The sequence below is a fragment of the Protopterus annectens genome, chromosome 14.part0 (genome assembly GCF_019279795.1).
Source record: "Protopterus annectens isolate FY-2018-M chromosome 14.part0, PAN1.0, whole genome shotgun sequence".
NCBI classification, from domain to species: Eukaryota; Metazoa; Chordata; order Ceratodontiformes; family Protopteridae; genus Protopterus; species Protopterus annectens.
In genome coordinates this window covers 975,497,335-975,518,314 of record NC_056748.1, presented here as the reverse complement: position 1 = coordinate 975,518,314, position 20,980 = coordinate 975,497,335, and the positions used below count along the sequence as shown (strand labels likewise).

The 20,980-nt window shown below is 40.8% G+C and overlaps 1 protein-coding gene across 1 annotated transcript in view; it reads left to right on the top strand.

The window, feature by feature from the left end:
- ERCC6 (ERCC excision repair 6, chromatin remodeling factor) overlaps positions 1-20,980 on the top strand; it is a 1,256,800-nt gene that overhangs the window by 760,544 nt on the left and 475,276 nt on the right. Inside the window, exon 12 of the mRNA XM_044056771.1 lies at positions 11,108-11,284. Within this exon, the coding sequence (XP_043912706.1) occupies positions 11,108-11,284 (177 nt within the window). The remainder of the gene's footprint in view (positions 1-11,107; positions 11,285-20,980) is intronic.

Genomic DNA, 20,980 nt, shown 5'->3' with positions numbered 1-20,980 from the left:
TTTCTGCTACTTACACCATGGTAAACTTGTGCCCAAGGGCATTAGATCTCATTCCACCAGAGCTGCAGCTACTTCAGCAGCCTTTCTAAGGGGGGTACCAACCAAAGACATTCTAGATGCTGCTACTTGGAGTTCTGTTCACACCTTTACAAAGCATTATCATTTGCCTCTCTACTCTAAATCCAGGGCAGGCTTTGCCACTGCAGTTCTGCAGGGCCTTATAGCCGCTCCTAATGCTGTTTAGCTCCAGCCTCCTAACCATAGCTTTGGGATTCTACCCAAATGTAATGACTGCAACAGTGAAACACGAAGAACATAGTACAGTTGTGTACACTTAACATAAATGTAGATGTTCGAGTGTATTCACTGTTGCAGTCCAGGTTACCCACCCCTGTCATTCTGGAGTTTATCTTTCCTTCTCTGTCTTCTACAGCCTATGTGGTGTATTTGCTTGTAGATGAAGGTAAAGTTTATATTGATGCATGTGTGTGTGTGTGTGTGTATATATATATATATATATATATATTTTTTTTTTGCTACCTTTTTGGGGGCGCCTGACATCGGGGGCAAGAAAAACTAAAGAAAATGGCATCGGCTGCATGTTTTATACCCCTTACGTCATGGAAGAGGAGACAGCAACCGACGCAGGACCTAAGACTTTGGAATTCAGGCCGACTGAGGGCAACCTGCTAGCAGATTACCCAAATGTAATGACTGCAACAGTGAATACACTCGAACATCTACATTTATGGTAAGTGTACACAACTGTACTTTGCTGTGGCAGCCCTCAAAAAAACTCCTACTCTACAGTGTTCTGCTGCCCACCCTCCCTGATAAAGAGTGTAAGGTGATGGAGGTATTTGGGAAGTAGTTTGTGCATACCATACATATACCATAAGGGTGCTAAATTACTTATTCCATGTTACACTCCATCAAGAGCTTGCTGATGAAGTGATCAAGTCAGTGGAAGTATTGCCAGTTGATCATAAAACCAGGTTGCACTCAGAAGTGGCAACAACATTATTCTTATTTGCCACCATGCACTTGGCACATAATTTCATTGATCGTGGATTGGACAAATTGAGAGGCAGGAACCGGTGTAGCTCTTTGCTGTTGCACCTGACTGACTTTGCTGAAGATTCTAGGCATCTTTCCTTAGCAACCCCCTTCAGTGGGTCCACGCTGTTTAGACCAAAAGTTAAGGACAAACTGGAGGGTATGGAGAAAGAAAGAAAAGTGTGAAATTTGACTGTGCAATGTCTTTTCTCTAGGCTGTAAATGTATCCTCTCCATTTTTGTCAACATAGCCAGTGGAAGTAAGGAAATCGGATTATCTGAGAGAAAAACATTGGAGTCTGCGGTAATTTTCTGAATCGATGCTAGACCAAAAGCAAGAATATCCAACAGAAGTAGGGGTATTTTGGTGTTCTTATTAGAACAGCAGTGTAATCCTTGAGGACTTACCCAACTGTCCCACTCAAGATACACTGGTGATTCAATTTTCTCCAGTTTCCCACATGACTGGCCAAAATACATGACAAGTGGATTCAGCCAATAATATACCATTCCCTTTCATATACCACCTAAGCTACTCTCTGTCCCATTGCCTGATACCCCACCCCTTTGGAAGAGTGGGGCAAGAAATAAGTTCTTACGCCTGTTAAACAAAAGACCCATCCAAGAGGTCCAGGCTGTTTTTAGTTGTAAATAAGATGGAGGGCATATGACTTGTATGAGATATAAGCACTCTCAACCAGTTTCTTTCACAATGAAAATGTGGTCATACTGCAGTCAGTCCTTTCCTGTCTGTCAACAGGAGTTTGGCATCGTGAATGCCCAAAAAGCATCCAGTTTCCACATCAAGATCATCAAGGAGTCCAAAAAGTTTCAATAAATCTTGGTAGGAGCCTGTCATTCTCAGTTTTAGGCTCTTCCACTTGATTTCACCTTTGCTCCCAGATGCATGCTTGTAGTTGCAGTGAACAAGAGCTGCAAGGTGTCAAGGTGTTTCCCTACTAGAATGGCTAGCTACTAGCCATTCTGACTCAAAAGAAATGAGATTGCTTATTACAATATGGGAGTCTCTTTATCAGCTCTTCCAGTATCTGGGAAGTACAATGAACACCGAAAAGTCTCACTTGTAGCCATTATAGATCCTCTTCATTTATGAGATACTCACTAGAAACTCTACCTTGCCAAGACACGTCTTCCCCTCTTTAGGATTCCTCTGTTACAGTCTGCATTGTTTCAGTCAAGTTAGGCCAGAAATGCCCTTGTCCATCATTGGCCAAATGGAATTCTTTACACACACACACCCCTCCCATTTCCTTTGATGATGAGATGCATTCAGAAAACCACACTCCTGATGACCAAAGTCATTTTAATAGCCACTGTCTGCTCCAGACACACCTGATTCTGTCTTCTGTGTCCCCTTAGAAACATAGGCGAGGAGTATTAGGCAAGCAGTCACATGGACTATTATGTTGCCTATCCATGTACACCTTTAAGTAGCCACACTTAAGGTTCTTGCCATCCTTTTTAAATATTTGATAGTGCTCAGTGTCAAACTCAATCAGGGTCATACCTGATAACTCTGGTTTAATTTTGTCTACCTGTCCAGTCATCAAAACTAGCCTTAAAGGTAGACAGTGTAGCACTTTTTTTTACTTTTACTAGTAACTTACTCCACAGGCTGGGAATGCATAAGAGTTAAGACTCACTGGAAGGCTAGTTTTCTTCCGTAATGTAGGTGTTTGTAGAGCTGCTGGTTTTGTGAAGAAATAAAGGTCAAAGAACATGAGAGAAAAGCTCCAGTACATTTTAAATATGAAACATTATTGTTATACTTGTTTATATTAAAAAGTAGTAAATGGCACCAGTCATTCTGGAAGTTGCTAAAATGATGCACTTCATTAGGGCAATATAAACATATTTACATCCTTTGAAATGTCATTACCATTGTGGGATCATTTTAGTGATTACAGAGAAATGCCATATCTTAAAAGACACAGACATGGAATTCCAGATTCACGAATCCTCCTAAAATAAAAATACATACAATAGACATGTAGGATTCTAGCATCACTGTCTGCACATGAGAGAGAGAGAGAAATGATGTACTTGGCTAGGTCTCATTAGGCTCTTCAAATCATGTTGTACTAAGTCACCTTATGCTATGGAGTCAGAGCAGTAACCAACAGAACACCAAACTGGGGAAATAAATTAGAGGAATTGAATAACGCAGGTGATATTTAAAGTGTGGAGGAAAACACTTCACAGCAACAAAGGGGTCTCAGTATGAAGAGGACGTTATAGAGAATGATGAAGTTTATATCTCGTGGGGTCACCCATTACCAACAGTTCAGAAAAGAGATGTGAGAAAAACAGATATACTAGTGCATGAAAAGAAGTCAGAAGTACCATTGATCATTGAAATTGCTACACTCTGTGATTACAGTGTCTTACATACAGAGAGACACAAAGTCATAAAATAACAGAATTTGCAGTCAGAAATTAGAGCAGTGTGGAAGAAGGATACCCAGAGAGTTTCAATAGTAGTAGGAGCAAAACGTCTTATAAGATTGTCATATTTAGATACGCTACCAGTACATGTAACTCCATATGAATTACAGAAGATATTAATTCTGGGCACGTTGCAGGTGCTCCGAAGAGAGCTTTTGGCTAACATCAAAGATTGCAAGAATACTAATTTCATGAATTTTAATTGTACCCTGACGTAGGAATGGGGTTCTTCCCATCTTGGTACTAGAAACTTAAATGACTTGAAGAAATTAAAAAGGGAAACAAGTTGAAGAGCACTTCCAAGAGATACACTGTTGTGGTACTGTGAAAAACAAAAATGAAAGTACAGGACATATGCCAGGCAGGAGTAAGAGCTCTAGAAAATTCTGGTGCCAAGTACATGTTAGATGTGTTGTAAGTCCTTTTTATCAGAATGTGCTTCAAGAACCACATTAAAGGCCATTGGTATGGCAAGTACATCCATAACATTTCTTCATTGCCTTTTTATGTAAGTAAGCTGCTGTATGGAACGTGCATAGGCAGACAGACAGTCTTTAGGAAAGACTGTCTCACTAATATCATGCAGTCGTTTTCCAACATCATCCTTGGTTATCTTTGCTTTGTTTATTTTATTGTTTCAGATTCTGTTATTTTATCAGTTTGTTGTGTGTAACTGTGCATCTTCTATTTCTTTCCAAAACCTGGTATTCTTAGTGGGAATAATTGTAGAGTCATGATTTTAATGTTGTCTCTGCATGTTTCCATGAATCATAGGATGTTACTAGGCTATTGGCCCTGAGGCCCTTATAAGCATAGCCAAGGGTTTAGCCCATGTTTAGACAAGTCAACACCCAAAGCCCCTGTTCAGCAGGGACACAGGTGGAATCCCATCTGTTTCCCATCCAGTTATCCAGGTTGCACTTAAAAAGGGATAATGAGGTACTCTGCTTGACATGGAGAGGGAGTCTATTGCACAGATGAGGGAGTCTCTCGAACACAACTCTGTCCCGTCAACTGGTCTTGTTGATATTACAGACCCAGTTGAGGTCACGCATACGGGTTGCTCAAGTGGAACTTGACTTGCGGATATGCAGCAGTCCCATCAAGGTGGAGTCTAAGATTGCTTTATATGTCAAACAGAGGTCACCCCTGAGGAGTCTGTATGAAACTAAGTAGAGGGATAGGGCTTTTAGCCTGTCTGTGTAGGGTAGGTGTTTGAGGCCCTGGATTCTCCTGGTGAGGAACTTCTGTGGTTTTTCCAGCCGCTGCATATGCTTAGCTAGGTACATGCCAAAGGGAGCGTTGTACTCAGTAATTGGCCTTATAATGGAAGAATACAGGGATGTTATGACCTCTTTGTCCCTGGATGAGCTACCCTTACTTCTGAGGTGGGCCATGTAGAAAGTTTCAGTATAATGGAAGCAAAATGGTGCTCAAAAGTCAGGTTATCAACCTGGGTTCCCAAATCCCTCACTACTAATTGTGTAATTAGGACATTATTATTAATGTGATAATATGTGGGGATGTCATTCACCCCAAAGGGGATGATGATGCACTTTTTGGCATTCAGCTTGAGGCCATGTTTCTGCCAGTCATTTGTTTGGGTGAGCCCCTCTTGGAGGACGTCCACATCACTTGGGGACTTGATGACTGTGCCCGGCTTGCAGTCATCTGCAGACTTGGTTAGTCATAGTCCACTGGTTTTGGTCTGTACCTCAGAGAAGTATATCCCAAATAACAGAGGCCCCAAGACCAATCCCTGGGGTACGCTGCTCATTACGGGTAGACTGCTTGAGGTGGCTTCCCCTATTTTGATTAGGTGGGTTCTATCAGTGAGCCAGTTTGCTACCCATCTGGTAAGATATGGATTGGTGCCTAATTGAGAGAGTTTATCTACTATGCCCGAGTGGGGAATAGTGTCGAAGGCTTTGGCCAGGTCAGGGTAGGCGGTGTGCACCATCTTCCCCTCATCCATGGCTTTGGTGACTGTCTCAAAGTCATCGATCAGATTTAGCAGACTTGACCTCCCCTTGACAAAGCCAAACTGTGTGGGGTCAAGTGTTTGGAGGTTTCCAATGTCCCTGTTAATGAGGTCCATGATAATCCATTTCATGGCCTTGCAGATCAGGCTAGTTAGGCTGGTGGGTCTATAATTTCCTGTTTCGGCAGATGCTCCACCTTTGTGTGAAGGGATGACAGTGGCTGTCCTCCACTCAGCTGGGACAAAGTTGATACTCAGGCTTTGGTTGAATAAGGTAACTAATGGTGCTGCAAGTTTATGCCTGAATTCTTGTAGGTTGCAGCCAGGGATGTTATTGGGTCCACTGGAGGCTGGATTTTTTGCCTTTGAGAGGGCAGTGATGACCTGTTCCCTAAAGATAAAGGGAGGGGGGCAGGTACTAGGACAGTCCTGGTTTACTGATGGGGGGTGGGTTTCACTGAATCTTTCAGCCAGTAGATTCATAGGTTCATAGATTAGTACTAGGCTAACTGCCCTTTTGGGCCATTTGAAGCCTAGCCAGTTACCCCATGTGAGAATCAAACCCTGCACCTTGTGTCTTTAAGGTAAACACCTTAACCATTATGTCATCCTCCCAGCACCACCAGATTGGCTATATCTACAGAATTTGTGTATGTGGTGTCCTTGACCACCAGTTCTGAACAGATCTGGGTGCTTCCTTTGAGATTTTGGACATATGTGAAGAAGGCCTTATGATTGTCTCTAGTAGATGTGGCCAATTTGGACTCAAAGTTGGCTTTAGAGGATTTCACTAGTGCTTTTATTTGCTTGTTCAGGGTAAGGAGAGATTGCTTCCAATTGGGCACCTACTCCTTCTTGGTCCTGGACAGTAATTTTTTTTCCTTTTGTTATGTAGTTTATTTATTGCAGATGTCCTTGCGGAGGATGATTTTGTCCTGTCTGGTATTCCTGATTCAATGCATCTATGTAAATGCTTATATAGTACTTTGGTGTAGATTTGGACATTGGTGCCAGAGGGGGCTGTGAAGCTGTTTATACCATCCCACAGGAGGTTGTAATCATCTTTGGAGAAGTTTTTGTTTGACCCTAGCAAGAGGGGGGGGGGTCAGGGGAGATGTTGACTTCAAATGTGACCACTTTATGGTCGGATCTTACCAGGGAGGATGATACTGTAGGGGTGCAGCAGTGGTTACTCATGTTGGTTTATACCAAGTCCAAGATATTAACACCTCTTGTGGAGATATCAACTAGCTGTTCCAAGGCATTTGCATTGATAAAATTGAGGAATCTCTAGGCATTTGTGTTCTGGCATGAGTAATTTTTCCAGTCTATGTTGGATAATTAAAGTCCCCCAGGGTCATGGTAAAGGGTTGAATCTTGATAGATTTGAAGAGGTCCAGAGAGGTGGAGTGGGCATCTTGAGTCATATTTGGGGACCTGTAGCTAGCTATACTTTGAATAGGGGTCTTGTCAGTGGTTAACTGCACCTGTAGTGTCTCCTGTGTGTTATACTATTTGACCATCCTGGAGGTGTGTGTCTTTAATATATATTGAAACTCTACCTCCTTTGTCTTTGCTGCCCACAGTTTGGGGTCTGAATGTGTGATAGGATGAGTAACCAGGTAAGGCCGGGGTGCTCTCCACAGCTTTGAACCAGGTTTCTTTGAGTGCACAAATGTCAGTATTTTCCAGGGTTAAGAATGCTTGCAATGAGTGCAGTTTCATGTTTAGACTTCTAGTGTTTAGCAGCATGACCTTTAATTTGCATTTTGTTGAAATTTTTATGTTGGTAGTATTGACCTCATGACTTTTCCTAAAAAAGGCACTATGGGGGAGGCAAGGGCCTTTGCCAGAAGCCTGAAGCCCAAAGACCAAGTGAGACAGATGCAGGCCATCTCTATCAAAGCATCGTGGTCTGTCCATCATATCTTCCCAGGCTGTCAGGTATTGGATCCTCCTGGAATTACACCAGAAACTAAGCCAATTGTTAAATTCAATCATTTTCTGTTTGTGTTGATGCATCATTGTGGGTGACTGTAGAAAGCTGCTTAAGGCTAGGGACATACCTGCCTGGGAAACACATTCAGCGAGCTCAATCATGTCTGTCTTCATATAATCCAGAGAGGTACACCTCAAGTCGTTCACACCAACATGGACTATGACGGAGTCATAACAGTACCTGCTGTTGAGAGGCTTGAGTGCATGTGTGATATGGCGTATTCTGGCACCTGACAAACAACTAACCGTGACTTTCTCCTTATCCAGCCTGGTGAGAGGCACATCTGTGTCTCACAATGGAGTCTCCTATGACTAATATGTTGAGTTTATGGTTAGGCCTTAGTGGTTGCAAGACACTGGTGTGTGGACTATCTGTGGCATGTGGTGTGGAGGGTTGTGGAGTTATCATGTGTTTTTGCCTCTGAGGTCTCCTTTGTTTGGGTTTCTTTTTGTTGAGGACCTCCGAATATGTGGGTATGAGTGTTGTGTAATTTTGGATGGTGGTTCAGGTGTAGTGATTGTGTTGACAATATTCTCATTGCCAGATGTACTGACTTGTGAGGGAGAGAGCGTAGATTCTAGCTTCTATGTGTAATTGCATCTCTCACAATTTGTGTTCCTAGGTGGTAGTAGTAAATGGTTGTCCGTGTACATGAGGCTGTTGCTACACTGTCTCAGGATGCCCATATCGATCAGGCTGGCAGGAGAAGTCATAGGATACTGTCCATCTATATTTGTCAGAATCTGAGGAAGAGAGGCCTGGGAGGGCTAAAGGGTAGCCCTAAAGCCCAAGTGCTTAAACCAAAACTAAGAGGCTTAGGATAACACTTAAAATTTAAACAGGCTAGAAACAGCAGTAATAAATGCAGCAGAAAAGATGCAGTTGAACACTTTATAGAACAAGTAGCAGAAAAACCAAGATGAAGTAATAGAGTTGGAGGAGGAAACACAAATAATCTAAAAGCAGCAAGCAGCTGAATAAAGTTTTTTTTTTTTTTTTTTTTTAAGTAAAGTGGAAAGGGAGAAAGGAGGAACAGAAGATAATTCAAGGTTAAGAAACTAAGGGGGTTGGCCTTCTCAAATGTTCTCTCTGTATTAGGTAGAATGAGCTGATGACACTAGACTGGGAAGAGTGTCCCAGATCAGACTTACAGTAGGGACGGACAGCTAGAAAGCCACCAAGTATAAGAACAAGATACCAGTAGGGAGGGTGGGAACTATGCTACAGCTACTAGCTACACTATTTTAGGCAGAAAATACTACAGAAATGTTTATCACAGCAGAAAAACAGCAGTGAGCCACTAAATTAAAGTTTTAAACAGATAAAGGAGCAAGGAGACTCTAGAGAATGTTTTTAACTGCAAACAAATCAGTTTTATGATACATACCTTGGCAGGAAATCAGAACAAACAAACAAACAGATGCTTAAGAAATGGAGGAAATGTCCAGTTAATACTTTTCATACAGTGAAACTATCTAAAGAGGATTTACAGTGTGACAGTAGACAATAAAAAAGGTGTTATAAGTGGGTAGAATAAGCAATAACTAGTACAAATAAGCAAAAATACAGGATACTTGTTATATATCACAGATCATAGTTGTGGTCAGTGCCCCTCCTTCGCTCAGCTCAGTGTGTATAGACAGAAATTCTCTCAAAGGTAGGGCTTAAATACCAGAAGGTACAACCTGGAACAACTTAAAAAAAAGCTCAAAAGAACCAGTGAGTGCGTACCCCAAGCCCTAGACCAGCCAAGCTGTACCAGCCAGTAGCCAGTCAACAACAACTACTCTCACTAAATTGAAGAAAGGCTTCTGCTAAGCCAAGATGGCCTGGAACATGTGCTCAGAACAAACAAACACTGCAAGCAAACAACCAGGCCCCAGAGACAGCAAACCTGAACTGGGATGTGCTACAGCTGCTAGCTACACTATCTTAGGCAGAAAACACTGCAGAAATGTTTATCACAGCAAAAAATAGCAGTGAGCAACTAAATTAAAGTTTTAAACAGATAAAGGAGCAAGGAGACTCTTGAGAATGCGTTTAACTGCAAAGCAGTCAGTTATATGATACACATGTTGGCAGGAAATCAGAACAAACAAACAAATACTTAACAAATGGAGAAAATTTCCAGTTAATACCTTTCACATAGTGAAACTATACAAACAGTGTGACAGCAGACAGTAAAAAAGTGCTATAAATGGTTAGAATAAGCAGTAACTAGTAAAAATAAGCAAAAAAGAAAACAGGATACTTATTGTTATATATCACACATCAAATTTGTGGTCAGTGCCCCTCCTCCGCTCAGCTCAGTGTGTATAGAATGAAGCATAGTTGATCTTTGTATTAAAATGCTTTTTAGTCTTTTGGTTATATATCTAAGACAGGTATATTTTTATAAGTTTAAACAGAAGCTGTGGATGACAATTATTAATGAACTGATAAAGTTTGTTTACGAAGGAGGGAAAGGAAAAGAGTATGGGACAAACTGATTTATCTCTCTCTGTAGAACAGGGGAGATTAGGGCTACCAGTTTTTAAGGTGTATTTTCAAGGCCACACAGTTGAGCTTTGTATATACGTAACACAAGCTGAGGATGTATAAATTGAAGTGGAAAAGATGATGGTGGCACAAAGGGAAAGTATGCAAAATACAGAGAAATTAGTATTTTGAAGGCAAGTCATTAAGATAAGTAGTAATGTCCGTATCGAATACTACATGTAACATGGCAGAAACTTTTTATAAAGATTAAATTAGTGCTGGACTGGAGCAAGGAGATTCTTCAAATAGGGATAAAAATAGTAAGGGCATATAAATTAAGCAGAAGGTAGCTGCAAGAAATCATCTAAGGAACGAAAGTATTAGGAACAGGTACATCAGGACAGACAGATGAAACTGGGAATGTGTATTTTGGGAACGCAAGGAGTTTATTGACTGTAAAGCCTCCTTATGGAATGCTTTGAAACAACTGTTAAGGGAACAAATTGTAGTAATTAAGTAGTAATTTTTTTTATTGGTGTTTAGAAGTAAAATTGCCAGGACATAGTAAGGTCTTATCAAACTTTATGCAGTTGGCAGTCAAGAAAATGGTAAAAAGAAAAGGGAAACCTAAGACTAAAGTAAAGTTAGAGGATGTGTTGAACATTGAAAATGAAAAGTGGAAGTAGGATCTTTAAAGGAGAGAGGATGTAAAGCACATAAAATTAAATGTCATATTAGGAATTAATACATACAAAGATGTGTGCTGTGGTAAGGTTGGTGGGTATTGAAAACTATGAATGTATGATGTAAAGACTAATATTGAATGTATGTGGGAAAATAGATAATGGATGAATATAACAATAAAAGATTTTCCTGATTTTTTTTCCTTTATCATTAATCTGTGTGAATTCATGTTACAAGTTAAAGTTGAATGAATACATAAACTTATTAAAAATACCTTGGATAATACATCTCTTGATGGTCTGTTCCCATGGATGTAACTGAGTAGATGAAACTGCTTTTGTTGTAAGTTCTTGTGTAACTTTTCTTTAATGCCAGGCAAACAATTAAGACATGTTTTATTTATTCAGTTGTATATGTTTATATGTGCATGTTTTTTTTCCCAGTTCCATACACCACATCGGATCATCCTTTCTGGTTCACCGATACAAAACAACTTGAAGGAACTGTGGTCCCTTTTTGACTTCATATTTCCTGGAAAATTAGGAACACTGCCAGTCTTCATGGAGCAGTTTTCAGTGCCTATAACCATGGGAGGGTACGCCAATGCTTCTCCTGTTCAGGTAGTGTGGCATATGCTTTTACATGTTGTTTATTATCATTCTTGTAATCTACAGAGAATGTGGCATATAATTCATAGTTCATCATAGATACCTGCCAGGGTGTTCTTTTCGTATGCTGTAGTCATCTGGCATGCTTAGACCATTTAAACAGAAACCAAAGGTATTAGCAGAATACAGTTATATCCAACCATTGTGATGCTCAGAGTATAGCACACTCCATTTGAGTTTATTTTGTCATTAAAAAATAAACCACCATTTCTGCATGTTTCTTGAGCCAGTTGGTGTTTATTTGGTCCATTTTATGAAAACAGTAATTTATTTTATTTTTAATCTAGACTACAGTTTAGTTTAGATCACATTGAGAAGCCTTCTTTAAGGAAGTTAGTTTTAGCTAGACATAGGCTGTCCAGCCTTTTTGGCATGGGGGCTACATACTGCATTTTGCAAGGCTTGGTGAGCCAATATTAATAATTATCTGAAGCATATCTGTTTTTAGATCTACATCCTAGTCAAAGTACTCGCCTAACTCAAATTCAGAGAACAAGGGGAGAGCAGAGAAGTTTGAATCGTTTTTTGTGCTTTACCTATGAAGTCATAGTAACTTTTTCATTAAGTTACATTTAAGGTTACAGAACAAGTCACAATGAGAAATCATTTTGTACAGAGTTCTTGCCATGGCTATGCAAATCCAAAGGAGTGCTTTACATGTAGTATAAAACTATTTCAGACCTAATTAAAAGTGATAGAAAAGAGTTCCTCATAATCTGTACTAAGCAGAAGGCAATCTGTGAAAATTAGCACCAGATACAATCTAAATTGCCATCAAGTTCTCTCATTTCTAGTACATCGTATTTATTAGTAGGGAGATGTGACTGTTTTGTTGCACAAAGGCTCTGCTGTGCCCTAGCAGTTGAGGTAGCAGTGCAAAGTACTGTTAGATCCACATTTCCGCTGGCAGATCTTGTTTTGCTTTTCACAAGAGAAGAGCTTCTCAGCACTGCTGTAAAAAATAAAATAAAAAAAAAACAGCTGCACTTTTACTATTAAATGTCATAAAAAGAAAAAAATACCTAAATAAGTATTGAAAACATCATCACGTATTACAGTCACCGACAGATTTCAGATGTGTCACACTACTGCATATAACTCAGAAGTACACCAGTTAGTCCACCCAACACAAACACATGCACGTGCATGCACGCACAGACACACACACACACACACACACACACACACACACACCCCAAAGGCAATACAGTGGGTCTCCTAAAACTGAGAGTAAATTTTCTACTCTGAGCTGTTTTGTAGGTCAGTTGTAGGCCTATCAAACATGAATCATTTTATGGTCATTATTTTTCCCATTGACAGTGTGGTCTGGGAAGAAAAGATTTCTCATGGATGCAGAAAATAAGTTGTAGTGTCTTTATTTTCCTCCAGTGCAAGGGCTTCTCCTGTTGAGGGGCTGTAGCCAGGAGCCTCTGTTATAATAACCCCTCCCCACCTTCCACTCATCTGCCATCCCAGCTACAGGAATAAGTGCTACTTCGCAGTCCAGGCTTTAAAAATTCTTCTTATGCTTCTGGTTTTACATGGCAGCCTTAACTAAGGGTCACCTGTAGACTGCACTGACTCCCTCCCCAACCAGGGTGGGCAAGCCAGCATTAGTCACTTACCTCCAAACCCACCCAATTTGCTTCTCCTACTCACAGACTGCTACCCAAGTCCCAATCATCTTGGCCACTGTCAGGACTCTATCCCACTGTGCCGTGAGGCCAGCAAATCTCAGTTTTTTTTATGATTATAAACAACAAGACATTGACAAAAAAATAGGGTTACCCTTCACAAAGAGGAATTCCTGAGTGCCTACTCTTGATATAGAAAATGCCTGCCTTCACAAATGACTGTGGCCTTCACAAAGAAAATACTTGAAGTTTCAGATGCCTTATTCCAACTTAGTTTGCCACGTTCTTATTTAGACTAGGCATGGCTATTCAAGTATTTACACAGCTTTTGATCCTAAAGAAACGGCATATCTAACTTGATCCACTTTTTTGTCCACTTCTAATTGAAGGATTGGTCACCACGGGTAGTAGTAGTTAGGTACATTCAGGCTTCCCCAAAGCTCAAGCCCCCCACCCCCATTTCCACAGTGCTTGTTCATTCTCCCTCTCTTTTCTCCAGATTACATTTGGCAGTGACTGCATAGGATGTGTACCCCTCTGTTGGAGTGCTTTATAAAAACCCAACTTTTCACATGTTAGAGGTAAGTACCCTTTCCTTTCCTTTTTTTCTGGGATTGGAGACGGTCTTTATCCATTTAGAGTCCTGTCTTTTGGTGCTCCCCCCCCAACATTCATAAACTGGCAACAGTTGCAGCTCACTTAAGACTGCTTAGAATCAGAGTATGCAGCCAGAGGCCACTGATGGAGTAGAGTGTCTAGGGTCATCTGAATCTGTAGAAGCATGAGGAAAAGGAGTTACTGAATGTGCTACTGGTCAGGGATGAAAACAGGCCTCAGCAATTTCCTCCTTTGATGTAAAATAATCTGTACTGTTAGCAGACTGAGAGATCACTTATGTGGTGACATCTGCTCAGCTATTCGCTAACAACCTGTGTGACAGTTGATGGTTGTTATCTAATGTGAACAGACAAGGATCATCTAAGACATGAAATGTATGCAGTTGCCATAACCATCTTCATGTTCTACGTCCATCCACTTCAACCTACCAACCCTCTTTCCTCTTCCTGTTGATTTTTGTTTCTTACATACCAACTTTGTCTGCAGTACCCAAGACCTTTAGGAAGAAGAATGTTTATGCTCATTTTTGTAGACAGATATCTGTACAGCTTCTTTCTTGTTTGCTATAGGCAATCAGTTATCAAGCTCAATCTGGAGAATGGGAGAAGCGAATGTGTGAATGAGCTGAGGGCTTGAACTTTAGGGAAGTCTAAAGATACCAAATCAATACTTTTCTGCAGAGACTGGTCATCCTGTCTGAAATGGATAGACATAGATGATGAAGCTCTATCATTATGCTAAGTACGTAACTTTCATTTAGCACTATTTCCATGCTTGGATGCCTGCTGCAGCAGTACAGTTCAAAGAGCTACTACTTTAACACCTGCCTATAGTATTATTTTCTAAGCCTTAGTTGTTGTTGTTGTTTGTCTTTCGGCTTTTCCTGGTTTGGGGGTCGCCACAGCAGAACTCCAGTCCGCTAATGATTGGCAGTTGGTTTTTATGGGGTCGAGTTGCCAGCCCAACACCCAACCTTCAACAAAGGCACGCCCATTCAACGTATGTCTTTCAAACTCCCACTCGACCGCGGGGAGGACATGCAGACTCCACACAGAAAGGCACTCCCAACCCAAGCCAAGAATCGAATGGAGATTTTCTTAGCCTTAGTAGTCGCAATAAAATGCAAAAAAAAAAAAAAAAATCATCTCTGCAGTAACCTTGTTTTGTGAGCCTTCTTGGACCCTGTTCAAATTAGAGTATTCAGGCTGGATGGACAAGTAAACTCATATAGAGTCTTTTAATCTTCTAAGCAGTTTCACCAAGACAGTATCCCAGATGTCTGGGTACATGTCCTCCTACATCATGGTTAAAGGAAACATCAGTGAACCTTGAAAACCCCCAGATTTTTTGTAATGCATGGTTCCTGTAGCAGATTCATTGTGGAATGAGTTCCACTGCTAGTATTGCAGTCTGCAGTAAGGAGTGCATGTTACAAGGTTATCTGCAGTAAGGATTGCATGTTACATGGTCACGAATGGATTAGCATCTGACAGTAGACTCATTTGATGAAGCTTGGTTAAATATGGCAGTGCTTAACTATTTAACATTTTTTATCCAGTAAAGAAGTATATATTGCTAAACATGTTATAAGTGCTTCATTATTTTAAAGTCTGAGCTGAGCTTGTCCATGATTCATGGTTCTTTTTTGCTTGCTTTTAAGGAATTTCAACCAGTGGCTTTAAACTATAGATAATAAGTATATACAAATAAATGTAATATTATATCTATATTATATATAATGGAAGTGTGTATGTTTGCGTATTCTGGTAAAGAAATCAGCATCATAGGCACTTTGTCCAAAGAATAACAGTTTTGTTTTTATTAAAATAGACAGCAAAGTAAAAGGTAAGTAATGCAATATCTTCTTTAAAACATGAGCAAAAATAACACAACAGGCTGTGCAGTCTCTCATAGCAGTTTACAATTAAAATGATGAGTTAAAAACAATATTATAAAATTATGTATAAAAATGTTTACATTGCATCTTTTGTAACACCTCTTGGGGTTTAACCTGCCACACTGTTGCATTGATCCCCCTCAATGTGAAACCCCAGTTTCAGGCCGAAAAGATGAGTGGTGGACCTTGGCAAGTACATCTGCATTGTGGCGGGGGTCAGTCCTGACAGATGAAATCCTTACCCAGGTGCTGGTACTGCAGTGAAAGCGACGTGCAATTGTCAGGCATTCCCTCTCAGTAGTATCATACCTGGTCTCAGCTCTGCTTAGTTGTGAAAGGATTTTCTTCTTCTCCATCGCAGTCCTGTGAAAACATTGTCCCTAGGCCTACTGATGCATCAGTGTAAATCATGAAGGGTTTACTGAACTCTGAGGGGGATGCTAAAACAGGTTCTAAATTATAATGCTTCTGCAAACTGTGTAAAAACATTATCGTCCTCTGGTGTCCCTTTTAACTTAAGGTGCAACCCCCCTTCATCATATGTATAGAAAGACATGCTTTAGGTGCAAAACAGGGTATAGATTTCCAGTAGTACATAGCTGACCCTAAGAATGACTTCATGTACTTAATGCCTGAAATAGACTAGTTTCCCACTGCTTCTCATTCTTTTTTCTGGGGCTGTCACTGTCCTCCTTCCTGTCACATATTATAAATATTTAACCTGTGTTATACTTGGCTTACTTTTGAAGACATTGTCCAAAAGTATAGGCTTGTCTCAAGAGTGTTTGACTCCACCTGTCCTTACTTTGATACAAGTCCCCCAGAGTGTATTATGGCATCATCTATGTAACTTGTCAGTTGATTTCATACAGGGCTTTAGGCCTGTGTCCATTAATTCTTGAAAGTCACATAGACATCATGTAACTGTAAAGGAAAGACAGTATACCAGAATAGATCTTCTTTTGATATAATTTATACACATAAATACTTGTATACAAAGGAGGTTTAAAGGTGCTACAGCAGAATGCTGTCCTGGATTCCTGCAAATTAATAGCAACAAAACTCTAGCCCTGTAGTAAACAAACAGAAAATGCGGATACGTGCTTAGCCTCTCTGAACAGTGTCAGTAAACGTTATGAAAGGATGTGACATAACAGCTTTATAACACAGGCAGTTTGTTTAGGAGACACGCAGAACTGTCTGGCAGACATTGCAGATATCACTGTCGCTAACCCATTAGTGATAACTGAACAGATCACTTTTTCTGCAGTGAACATTTCATTAGAAAACCCATCAAGTAGATTGGTTTAGAACAGAAGACAATACATAGATGCAAAAGTTCTTTAATTGTTATATTTACTCAAGCTTGATCATGGAAATTGTGACACCTTTTTTAGGTGGATTCAGGACATCTCTTATTCCTTTCCAGTGATCCCTCTGCTTCAAAATATAGAACTCTAATAGGAGCCTTGAAGAGATGATTCCTGCTTATGCACAGTAGCAGCCAGTACAGCAACGAGTCTTTCTTTGGGGAAGACGGCTGTTGCAGTATTCATAATATTACGCATCTATTATTTATTTAATTTGTCTTCCAGAATGTTTTTTTCAAGCTGTTGAATGTTCCTCTCCATGAGGACAATGCTAACTTTGCAACCCTGCTTCTCTAGCATCACTTAGATACACTTGATAAAGGACAGAAGTTGTTAAAGGTTGATTTGATGTTGTCATTTTCATTCTTCCTTGACCTGTGGGTTTCAGGTCTGACCTCTGGTCCAACTTGGCCACTTTCAAAAGCCTAGGCTCTAAAGCTCGATCTCCTCCCCTACCCATAATGCCTCACTCCCCCCTGGTTTCCTCAGATCTTGATTGCCACTCTTAGGCGAAGCATCGCGGTCTGCTGTCTCAAGCTCCTGTGTGAGAAATAAGTTTTCTACAGTTAAGTGGGTTTCAAAAAATGCACTTCCTGTGGGCACAAGATTCTCTTATCTGATGCCCACAGTCACAGAGAGTGCGAGTATTGTCTCAGCCCTGCTCACCTTTAAACTTCCTGTGCCATCTGCGAAGGTTTCCATAAGAGAGCACTGGCTGACAGGAGGAACAAACTTATTTTGAAGGGCCTTTTACCTCCTTCAGCCCTGTTGGCAGGTTCTTCTTCTTTCCTTCCAAAAGCACAGAGACAACAGAGAACTCAGAAAACGCTCCATGAGGAAGTCTTCTTCCTTGTCTTTGGATGAGCCTCCAGCCAAGGCTCCTAAGGCATTGGATCCCAGAATATCTCGGGGGCCCAATCCTCTCCTCTGCCCCGTGCTCCTTTGCCTTTGGAGCTTCCTCCTCCTACTCCAGGCTCACCTTATAAAGAGAGGTCTCAGAGAATCTCCTCCAAGCAACCTTCAACAGCATCTTCTGTCAGCTATTCGGAATCAGAGGTGGACAGATTGATGAGGCAGTTCCTTCTGACACAGATCCAGATGGGGGGGTCTTAACAGCCCTGTCCCTACTGGGACCATGGGCAGACAGTCACATTTTAGACCTTTAGCTCCTTCTCCAGTCTGACCTGCTGCATCGGTCCCCTCGGATCCAAATGCCCCAAGTGCCCAGGTGTTGGAGCTGATAGTGGATCTCACTTCGACCCCAGCACCTTCCCTGAGTTGCTTGTTCCTGACTATGTCAGGGCAGAGTGGCTCTCAGAGCTGAAGCCTCAATGTCCGCTCCGAGGGGATGACCTGAACTCCAAAGTTTTTGGAGCAGTCGCTTCCCCTCGGATCATCGGCGTTTTGACAGCTCGGCCTCAGCTTCCCTCTCAGAGTGGAGGGGTAGGGGAGTTTGGGGAATCCTCTGTCCCAGTAGTTTCAACACCAGGAGGATGGTCTTCAGCTTCTCCCCCCATTCTGCTTTTGAGATGATGGAGAGGGTCCTCTCCATGCCCAGGAGATCCTTGGCTCCCACCTTTTGGATCCACTTCTCACCCCTTTGGAGTCTGTTTCTGAGTCCTCACCACTGCCCCCCTTGAGACAGCCAGCCAGCAAAGCCTGCAAGTACTTTCACCTTTCGAACCCCAGATATCTTCCGACGTCTCTACGAGGTTTCACTTTCAAACCTCAGATTACTGAAGATGTCGAATTTCTGTATCTCGAGATGAAAATATCGTACATTAAAAGCACAAACCACGGAATTCATCCCAGGGCAAGTAAACACTTGCCCATTGTGGGGAGATATGCCCTTTTACTCACTGTAATATGATCCCAGAGTTGGTTTATATAGTTGGGGTGTGTGGGGGGGGGGCACAGCCCGCCACCTAGGTGGGTTTACAATGGTATGGTGTGGTGTGTTGTTTGTAGTTTTAAGCAAGTGTTTACTTGCCCTGGTATAATTTTATTTATTTTGTTATTTATTTATTTTACATTTGTTGACCTGGCTGGTCCAGCTGGATATATTTCCTTTTTCAGTAGAGGCCCGGGGAGAAAAGCTCCACATATAAACAACCACCACCACACAAAAAATGTTTATAATAAACAAAAAGGTATTACAAAAATAAAAGTCCACATGCAAGTGAAGTGAATGGCTGTAAAATATATCACTCTCAGTCTTCAAATAATTGGTTCCTTGTTCCAAACCACGATAAGAACACCAACACGCACAATTCCAGTAAAAAAGGATTTATTGTATGCTAGCACTGTCAGTAAGCGCTTTCACCTCCACGGCTTTATCAAACTACAAAGTGCATAGTCAGTAAAAACATTTAAATACAATAAGATCAAACCCAATAGGTTCAAAATAAAACAATTAAAAATGACATCATTAAATGAGGACACACCTTTCCTGAGTTAACCCTTAGTGGTAAGCATATATTATGGTCTAAATATCCTCTTCCTCTTAAGGGCAGGTTGCACTTGCACCTTGTCATTAATGCCAGGGATTTTATCTGCCCTGAGCCTAATAATCCATTTAAGTTCACATTCTAAAAGGCAAGTATCTACATCCCTCCCTAATATTGGTCTTTAATTGTTGCAGTACACTAAATACAAACTCATGCTCAGCTCCCATTATTCTAATGTGTTTCGCTAAAGCATTACTGTCAGATCCAGTTCTGACTGCATATACATGTTCACGTTCGTTCCCTGAGCTGCCTACTGGTCTTCCCAACGAGAACGCTGTGCAGGAAACCTAACGGGCCAAATAGACTACATATGTACTAATACAACTTGTGTCTGTGGTGAACACATACTCTACTTTGTTAATGGGTGTTGAAAATCTTTCCTGTCATCTATAAAATGACACTGATTACAATTATTACAAGGGACCGTGTACGTTGCTCCCTCACCATCATATTCCTGGTTAGTGGTCTATTACACAGCTTACTTTTCAAGTTCTGTTTATTCTTATCGTAAACCGTGGACCTTCTCCCACCAACTTACTCAGACTTTCATCTAAATTCAACACCTGCCAATGCTGTCTAACGATGTCTGTGACCTTATTTACATCCCTGGTATAAAATAATGGAAACCTTAAGACATCCTGTGCTGACGTATGGCATAACCTAATATCCTCATTTCTTGCTGAGAAGTAAGGTTTCGCTAAACCTTCTCTTATTGCATCCACTTCCATCATATGTTTCATTATGTCCTTTGGATCATACCCCTCTCAATCAACCTATTCTTAAGGCTTCGTACTTCTAATTCATACCCTTGGGGGCTGGGGTTCAATCTAGATGCCCTCATGGACTGACCTCTCATAATATTAGCAAAAACATAATTTGGGTGCATTGAACGTCTATGTAAAAGGCTATTCCTAAAACAGGATTTCCTATATATGGACGTATTCAAAAGTCCACTTGGTAATCTAATAATGTTTACATCTAAGAATGGAAGCTCATCTCTGGAATAATTCAAGACGAACTTCAAATAACCACTAACCTCATTGATCTTATCAACAAACATTACAGTTTAAATTCTAGAAAGACTGTGTGACACACTATAATAAATACATCATTCACCTTCAGATCATTTTACAGTATGAATATGTAGTGAACCCCAAGACATTATTACAATACATTTAAACCCTTGGTTATTCTAGTTTACTCCAGACAGTTACGATTTCCAAAGGGTTAGACAATAATATTAGAAAAAGGAAGAGCTATAAAGAAAATGGCAGGAATACTACCTTCAGAGTCATTCATAGCCAAGTAGAAAAGATATGTAATTGGTGCTTAAGTAGTAGAGATAACTTGTAGGTGCTACAAATTCAGAGGAGTAGACAGGAAAGAGTGGAGGAAAGTAGGAAGTCAAGACATGACAAATAGAAATCCAGAGGATCAGTCTGGGTAACAGCCAGGGCATAGCCAGTGAGTTCTAAGGTGTTTCTTAAGACTTTGTTTAAAGAGACGAAGGGATGGAAGTGAGGTTAGGTCAGATGGCAGGAGGTCCCATTGTTTTCCAATGATATTTGAGAACAGTGAGTCCCCAGCTAAGTTGTTAGCCTTGGTGTTACTGACTAGAAGTT